The sequence below is a fragment of the Girardinichthys multiradiatus genome, chromosome 12 (assembly GCF_021462225.1).
Source record: "Girardinichthys multiradiatus isolate DD_20200921_A chromosome 12, DD_fGirMul_XY1, whole genome shotgun sequence".
Lineage (NCBI taxonomy): Eukaryota > Metazoa > Chordata > Actinopteri > Cyprinodontiformes > Goodeidae > Girardinichthys > Girardinichthys multiradiatus.
The window spans coordinates 14,691,936-14,700,847 of record NC_061805.1 but is presented as its reverse complement, the minus strand read 5'-3'; the positions used below and the strand labels follow the sequence as shown (position 1 = coordinate 14,700,847).

At 43.2% G+C, this 8,912-nt stretch overlaps 1 protein-coding gene across 2 annotated transcripts; it reads right to left on the bottom strand.

Annotated features, from left to right (window-relative positions):
* Positions 1–3,740: 3,740 nt before the first annotated feature.
* Positions 3,741–8,471, bottom strand: chmp7 (charged multivesicular body protein 7). Of its 2 annotated transcripts, none has more exons than XM_047380359.1 (10): positions 7,888–8,471; positions 7,634–7,805; positions 6,446–6,631; positions 6,072–6,205; positions 5,246–5,294; positions 5,050–5,169; positions 4,848–4,946; positions 4,698–4,755; positions 4,494–4,607; positions 3,741–4,304 (listed from the first exon to the last, which is right to left on the bottom strand). In XM_047380359.1, the coding sequence occupies exons 1-10, from the start codon at positions 8,148–8,150 to the stop codon at positions 4,249–4,251; spliced, it is 1,251 nt and encodes a 416-aa protein (XP_047236315.1). In that variant the 5' UTR covers positions 8,151–8,471; the 3' UTR covers positions 3,741–4,248. The 2 variants fall into 2 exon arrangements, with proteins under 2 accessions (XP_047236315.1, XP_047236314.1); XM_047380358.1 differs by having other exon boundaries at positions 4,389–4,607; positions 7,888–8,464.
* Positions 8,472–8,912: the final 441 nt, after the last annotated feature.

The window sequence follows — 8,912 nt, the reverse complement described above, 5'->3', positions numbered from 1 at the left end:
TGGCTGCACTTCTGCCGCGGAAAAACATCTTGCTGAGCTGATTACAGACGTTGAGAAAAAATACACGGACTTTTTCATCATAATACTGGGAGATTTTAACAGAGCAAACCTCTCTAATGAACTCCCCAAATACAGACAGCATATTAAGTGTCCCACCAGAGACAAAAACACACTGGACCATTGTTACACAGCTTTAAAGGACTCATATCATGCTGTTACCAGGGCTGCTCTGGGTTTTTCAGATCATTGTCTTATCCACCTCATCCCAACCTACAGACAGAAACTAAGAGCTTCCAAACCCACGGTTCACACTGTTAAGAAGTGGACTGAGGAATCAAAGCAGATGCTACAGGCCTGCTTTGAATGCACAGACTGGACTGTTTTTGAAACTTCAGCCACTGACTTAAACCAACTAACTGATGTGGTGACATCATACATCAGTTTCTGTGAGGACATGTCTGTGCAGACCAAGACCTTCTGCACCTTTGGGAACAACAAGCCATGGTTTACTCCACACCTCAGAAATCTGCGCAGGGATAAGGAAGAAGCTCACAGCACTGGAGATTGGGCGCGGTACAGGCAGCCCAGGAACAAACTAACAAAGGAGATCAAAGCAGCCAAGAGAAGCTACAGTGAGAAGCTGAAGAACATCCTTTCTACTGGTGACACTTCAGCTGCATGGACTGGTCTGAGAAACCTGACTGCCTATAGGAGCCCCTCCACCCATCCTGAACAGAGTCGTCTCCTGGCCAACCGTCTGAATGGCTTCTACTGCAGACATGACAAGAAGCCATTCACACCTCAAATCATCCCCTCTACATCCCATTCAGGAACAAATTCCTCCCATAAAGCAACCAACCCCCCACCATCAGATCCTCTGCCTGCACTAAAGATCTCAGAGGAAGAAGTAAACAGGCTCTTTCAGCGCATGAAAACAAAGAAAGCTGGAGGACCTGATAACGTCTCCCCATCATGTCTGAAAGCTTGTGCAAATCAACTCGCTCTGATCTTCACAAGGATCTTCAACAAATAACTGGAGAAATGTGAGGTCCCCTCCTGCCTCAAACGATCCACCATCATCCCGATTCCCAAGAAACCCACCATCCTAGGATTAAATGACTACAGGCCCGTAGCCCTGACGTCTGTGGTCATGAAATCCTTTGAGCGGCTGGTGTTGAAGCACCTGAAAGACATCACAGGCCCCCTGCTGGACCCCCTGCAGTTTGCTTACCAAGCAAACAGGTCGGCAGATGATGCTGTTAACTTAGGTCTACACTTCATCCTGCAACACCTCAACCATCCAGGGACGTACGCCAGGATCCTGTTTGTAGACTTCAGCTCGGCCTTCAACACCATCATACCAGACATCCTCCACCAGAAGCTCACCCAGCTCAACATCCCAGCCTCCACCAGTCAGTGGATCAACAGCTTCCTGACAGACCGACAGCAGCAGGTGAGACTGGGGAGCATCTTCTCCCGATCCAGATCAATAAGTACTGGTGGCCCCCAGGGATGTGTTTTATCCCCACTCCTCTTCTCTCTGTACACAAATGACTGCACTTCATCGGACTCGTCCGTGAAACTCCTTAAGTTTGCAGATGACACCACTGTCATTGGACTGATCCAGGATGGTGATGAGTCTGCATACAGACAGCAGGTGGATCGGCTGGTACACTGGTGCGGTCAGAACTACCTTGAACTGAACCCACTCAAGACTGTGGAAATGGTGGTGGACCTTCGGAGAACACCACCCCCATACACCCCCCTCACTATCCTCAACAACACTATATCGGCCGTGGACCACTTCAGGTTCTTAGGAAGCACCATCTCTGAGGACCTGAGATGGTCTTCACACATAGACACTGTTCGAAAGAAGGCCCAGCAGAGACTGTACTTCCTGAGGCAACTCAAGAAGTTCAACCTTCCACAGGAGCTGCTGGTCATCTTCTACACTGCCATCATTCAATCTGTCCTGTCTTCATCCATCTCAGTATGGTTTGGCTCATCCACAAAACAGAACAGGTCCAGACTGCAACGAATGATCAGGAATGCAGAGAGAATAATCAGAGCTGACCTTCCCTCCATCCAGAACCTATACATGTCTAGGGTCAGGAAAAGAGCTGCTAAAATCTCTGCAGACCCCACACACCCTGCACATAAAATGTTTAGAGTTTTACCTTCAGGCCACCGCTACAGAGCACTGTTCACTAAAACCAGCCGCCACAGAGACAGTTTCTTCCCCCATGATGTTTCTATGTTGAACATTCAATAGAGTACAAAACAACAGCATACAGATGTTACAAATGCACCTTTTTTATTAGATATGTGTACATTGTAAATTTGTATATTCTGTAATGTAAAAACAGAACAAAAGAGCAAAGTGTACCGGAGTCAAATTTCTTGTTTGTATGTACGAACTTGGCAATAAAGCTGATTCTGATGTTTTGGATCATTGTCTTGTTGGAAGATAAATCTCCGTCCCAGTCTCAGGTCTCTTGCAGACTCCAACAGGTTTTCTTCCAGAATGGTCCTGTATTTGGCCCCATCCATCTTCCCATCAATTTTGACCATCTTCTCTGTCCCTGCTGACAAAAAGCAGGCCCAAACCATGATGCTGCCACCACCATGTTTGACAGTGGGGATGGTGTGTTCAGGGTGATGACCTGTGTTGCTTTTACTCCAAACATATCGTTTTGCATTGTGGCCAAACAGTTGGATTTTGGTTTCATCTGACCAGAGCACCTTCTTCCACATGTTTGGTGTGTCTCCCAGGTGGCTTGTGGCAAACTTTAAACAAGACTTTTTATGGATATCTTTGAGAAATGGCTTTCTTCTTGCCACTCTTCCATAAAGGCCAGATTTGTGCAGTGTACGACTGATTGTTGTCCTATGGACAGACTCTCCCACCTCAGCTGTAGATCTCTGCAGTTCATCCAGAGTGATCATGGACCTCTTGGCTGCATCTCTGATCAGTCTTCTCCTTGTTCAAGATGAAAGTTTAGAGGGACGGCCGGGTCTTGGTAGATTTGCAGTGGTCTGATACTCCTTCCATTTCAATATGATTGCTTGCACAGTGCTCCTTGGGATGTTTAAAGCTTGGGAAATCTTTTTGTATCCAAATCCGCTTTAAACTTCTCTACAACAGTATCTCAGACCTGCCTGGTGTGTTCCTTGGTCTTCATGATGCTCTCTGCACTTTGAACAGAACCCTGAGACTATCACAGAGCAGGTGCATTTATACGGAGACTTGATTACACACAGGTGGATTCTATTTATCATCATCAGTCATTTGGGACAACATTGGATCATTCAGAGATCCTCACTGAACTTCTGGAATGAGTTTGCTGCACTGAAAGTAAAGGGGCCGAATAATATTGCACACCCCACTTTTCAGTTTTTTATTTGTTAAAAAGGTTTGACACATCCAATAAATTTCATTCCACTTCACGATTGTGTCGCACTTGTTGATTCTTCACAAAAAATTAGAATTTTATATCTTTATATTTGAAGCCTGAAATGTGGCAAGAGGTTGAAAAGTTCAAGGGGGCTGAATACTTTCGCAAGGCACTGTATAAGTACTCAATGATTGGGTTTAAGTAACTAGTGACACTTTAAGAGGCCGAAAACTACGTGGCCTTTCAAGTCACCCCGACCAATAAGTTAATCCACCTTTTGTGGCTAGAATGAGTGGAAACCATAAGAGTTTTTTTATTTGCTTGAAAAAATGCAAATAAACCAAGTGATTAAAATACATTTTATTTTGACATACATATTTGATTAAACTCACTTAAGGAAGGCATTTTTATCCTTACAGGTGAACAAAAATAAACTTGGTTATAATAAATCATTTGGCATGACATTCTGTTACCCAGGGTCATATTTATAATTCAGAAGGCCACTTTCACACACTGCATAGGTGTGGCCATTACAAGCATCCACGTATATTAAACACAGGGCAAACCATTAGGACAGTTCTCTTAACCGGTTTAAAAGCATTCCAGCTGGTGCTTTAATAAACAGCAGCTTCCAAAGGGTTATTCAAATTATGACAGCAAGCAAGTAAAAAAGTAGATCTGCAACATGTTGTGAAGCCCAAATTAGCATGCCTCCTCAGTATTTTTTCTTTATTAAAAGGAAGTAAAGTGCCTTATTTTGAATCGGATGTTGATTTTAAGTTGCCTCCGATTCATATTTTGAACAAACGGACCCATTTCAAAGATGCACCTTGTCTTGATATGTTGATGAAAATCACTGTGCGGCCTCTAATCTCTTCTCCGGCGGCGTTACCCTCCTCTGTGGAAATCCTGAAAGCAAAGACAGTTGACTGCATGTTGTTTGGAACAGCTCGACAGAGACAGAAAGAAATGAAGAAATCTGAACATGCAAACCTGTTTCTGATAAAGTTAACCGATTCAGTTCTTCCTCTAGCACGTCAGTGGTAGTATTTAAGTGGCCGTGAGGTACAGTGGGCAGAGGACTGAGGATCTGCTCACCAGAGAGACCCCTGCTGTCTGTTGGAAATGCAGGTAAATCTGGTGGGTTCACATCTTCCTGTGGCTCATCCAACAAAGCTTTCAGCTCCTTCTCCAGCTCATCCATGTCTTCATCTATTGACAAAACACATAAAAGCTAAAGTTCTGTGATATTCTTAGATAAAGTAAACATATTAAACATAAAACACCAAGAGAAGGACTTACCTGCAGCGGTTACGCCACTGGAAATGGTTTGATTCACTTCATCTTGTGTGTCACATAACTGTTCATGTGGAATAACAGCACATAAAAAAATGTTAGAACCAAATAAATGATGTAAATCTACAATTTGCTGTCCTAACAGTGAAGGTGTACCTCCTGTATTTGATCCACCAGGCTCTCAGCACGCTCCACAGACACGTCTTTAAGTGACAGCTTCAGAGCAGCCACCCCAGCCTGGTACGCCTGCATGACCTGCACACATGTCCAGCACACTCTTTAACCAATGAAAGCACACCTGGTTCCAGACGTGTGGACAACTAAGCTTCAGCCAGATGTGCTTTAAAGCACTCCATACCATCTTATCAGTCTGCGACTGGGCTATTCGGTCCAGGATACCCCTGATGGTCTCCAGTTTGGCAAACAAGCTGTCTGTTCTCTTTTCCACTCTCTTTTGGCTCCTCAAACACCTCAGCGCCTTTGAGACAGAGGTTGAAGTTAACTGACTGCTACAATTGCTTAGGATGCTCGTTATTGTTTCTGTTTAGAATAACCTGTGATTTCTTCCCTTCTCGCAGCAGAATTCTTGCTTCCTCTTTGCACCTATAAATAATTTTGAGGACGTGCAATTTAGTGCAAGTAGAGATGAATTAATAATGCACCAAACATGCATCAACCGGCACACTAATTGTTTACTCTAAAATGTGCAAAAATCCTTAAAAGAAACAAATCAGTTATTGCAGTAGCATGATCTAACGGTGAAAATACAACCTACATGAAAAAACATCCACAGATATATTTGGTGCCTCATTCAGTTCCTACAAAGCGATTCAGCAATTTATAATTTACTTTTGAAGTTATTCGGAGTGTGTATGAACTTTTAATTAGTAATGCATGATTTCCTATTTAAATATGACATGATACAGAGGTACATTTCTCTTAGCCAGTCTTCAAAATGGGAAAAACAAGAGCAAAGAGCAAAAGAGATGACCCAGAACGTCTGGGGAGATTGTGCTGAGAGAACCTGTCAATGATCCCTCTCTCTGTATGCTCCAATCTCGTGAAATATTATAGAAAACTAAGGGCTTTACCTATTAGTAACAGAGGAGCTTACAATCATTAACTGCAGGGGTGCCATATATATTTCATTTAACTATTTGATGTCAAAAACGTATTACCGAACAAGCTATTTTGTTCCCTCAGAATAAAAAGGTAACCAAAGTGAAGGCTGGGTTTTTCTACAATTTTACTTGTGAGATTATGCAAAACAAACAATCAGTTTAAGTCCATCCAAATATAACACTCTGCATTTGGCTCTTAAATAACAGTAATCCACACTTATTATATAGGAAACTAATCATCTCTCAGGAACAGATTCACCTGTCCGCCTCCAGGCTCAGTTTCTGCACGCGCTCCCCTAGAAGCTTCTCACTGTGCTGCAGCTGGTAGATCCCGACATCTACATCACTTACTGGAGACACACGTTCCTGTCCAGGCTGACAAAACTTCACAATCTGGAGAATAAAAGAAATCAGGGATTTCTTCAGATATATCTCCTAACATACTGTACAAAATACTGTCTTGTATTTTAAAACTGTTTAGTTAATGGGGATTAGGGCTGCACAATATACTGCAAATGTATTGTTATCTTACAGCACTGTATGCAACATGCATATAGAATCAAGTTCTTTAATATAACCTTGAATGTTTTCCCAATATCGTGCAGCCCTAATGGAGATAACATTCTGTTTTACCTTTTCTCCTTCATGCAGGGAAACTATGACCTGCTTGTCCTTTTGAAGCTGCAGCAGAGCCATGCACAGGGTGCTTTCGTCAGCACAGATGTCAGAGAAGAGAGTGCACAGCTCTTGAAATGACACAATGGAGCAGCTTGAAAATTCACTGCTTTGGTAGACCTTCAGTAGTTCTGCTGCTTTCTCCTAAAGAAGAAGAAGAATACAAAACATCACAATATGACTAAAGTTTCCAAAACAGGAAACCATCCACCTTCTTCACCTTCAAATTCAGCTGTATGGCAGCTATACTGCCTCACGAAAGTATCCCTAAGCTTTTTTAACATTTTGCCTGATTACAACCACATACGTCAATGTGTTTTATTGTAGATTTATGCAAGAGATCAACATGAAGTAGTGCAGAATTGTAAAGTGGAAGGATAACAGTTTAACTTTTGAACATTTTGATTCTGGGCTGCACGGTGGCACAGTTGGTAGCACTGTTGCCTTGCAGCAAGAAGGTCCTGGGTTCAATTCCCAACCGGGGGTCTTTCTGCATGGAGTTTGCATGTTCTCCCTGTGCATGCGTGGGTTCTCACCGGGTACTCCAGCTTCCTCCCACAGTCCAAAGACATGCCTGTTAGGTTAATTGGTCACTCTAAATTGCCCTTAGGTGTATGAATGAGTGTGGGTGGTTGTTTGTGTGTTGCCCTGCGATGGACTGGTGACCTGTCCAGGGTGTACCTCGCCCATAGACTTCTGGAGATAGGCACCAGCTCCCCCGTGACCCACTATGGAACAAGCGGTAGAAAATGACTGACTGACATTTTGATTCTCTAAAAAAACTATCTTGAAAGGTTTTTACAAATAAAAGCCGAAAAGTGTAGCACACATTTGTAGCCAACCCTCTTTACTCTGATAACCCTAAATAAAACCCGATGTAACAATTGTCTGCAGGTGTTAACCAAACAGCAAATGTATCATCAGATGTCCAAAGCTTGGGATATTCTTTGAAAAATGCTGCCTTAAACTTGTCCATAACCTGTCCAGTCGGCTCTGTTCTTGTGCCATTTTATGCAGAGATTAGTTTTACACATAGGTGAAAACCTTTTAAGTTTGTGGTTGTAACGTTTCAAATTGTGCAGAAGTTCAAGCGTCGTGTATCGTCCAACTGAACTTCATCCTTTGGAAACACAACGCATGACAAACCTTTACTAGATCAACGACAACGAAAGACTCCTCCAGAGGCACTCTTTTGCTACCCAGAAGCGTGGAGAAGGTCCACTTCAGTGGTTTCACCAGCAGCATGCCCACACTCCAGGAGACCCACCCACAGTCCACACTGGCAGCAAACTCCGACTCTCTTTGGATCGTCCCACACCTGTCCGCACACACACACACACACACACTGAGAAACCTGACTGACAACTAACACTGACATGCTCTGACACGCCTCCAATTACCTGGCCATGGTCTGGAGTACAGTCGAAAGTCCCAGTGGGGTCTTCTCTTTCCTTTGGAAGGTCCTGTTGAGGTCCTGCAGGTTGACAAGCACGGAACCGCACTGTCTGCAGCTCCGGAAGATCAGAGCTGTCCAGAAGTCCATCTTGCTGTCCCAGTCCGTGGTGTTCACATCTCGGTTTTCCTTGAACTCAGAGAACATAAAGTTCATCCGCTCGTCGTCCTCCCACTCAGGTGGCAGGCTCATTTCCGAGGTAGTAGGCATTTATAAAACCCAGTCCGAAAGGTTTCAAGTGGACTGATTGTCGCGGTAACTGCTGCTAGGGTAGCTAGATTTAACACTGGCAACAACCACCATGAATTCGAGAGAGGAGGCTAATAATAAAAGATATTGCTAAATAAGATATCATTTGAAGAAGATCACAGCTGCAGCTTTCAAGTCAACTGTCAAAGATTTTCACTCCGCCTTGGTGTTGTAAACTCACGCTAACACGGAGCTAGCTTTTACATGTCAACAAAAATGGCTCTGTGTGTTTATTATCTACATCCAGACAGGGAAGCGTCGGGTTTCAGTGTCACTGCTCCAATGACAGGTCTGAACACCAAACATCCGCCCACGCAGAAACGCCCTGTAGCATGAAGCAAACGCACCCAGCGTTTGGCTCATGAACATCATAGTTGCATCATTTATACGCATATGCAAAGAATAAAGAGCTCAGCTGCTCTTCTCGCACTCTAATTTCTTCTGGTGGGGTTGCAGTTCTACCTTTCTTTAGAAAAGGATTGACTATTGCATTTATTCACAAATTTAGATTATTTATTTATTTTTTTACAAATTAACTGGATTATAAGCAACAGTCCAAAGATTGATTGATTGATTGATTGATTGATTGATTGATTGATGTTATTTATAATGTTTAATCTTACTAATGGGCTCACATAGACCTCCATCCATATATACAAAAGGGAGGGACATTAGTTTGCACGGTAACATTGTGACAGAATTTCTCTTGAATTGTACAATATA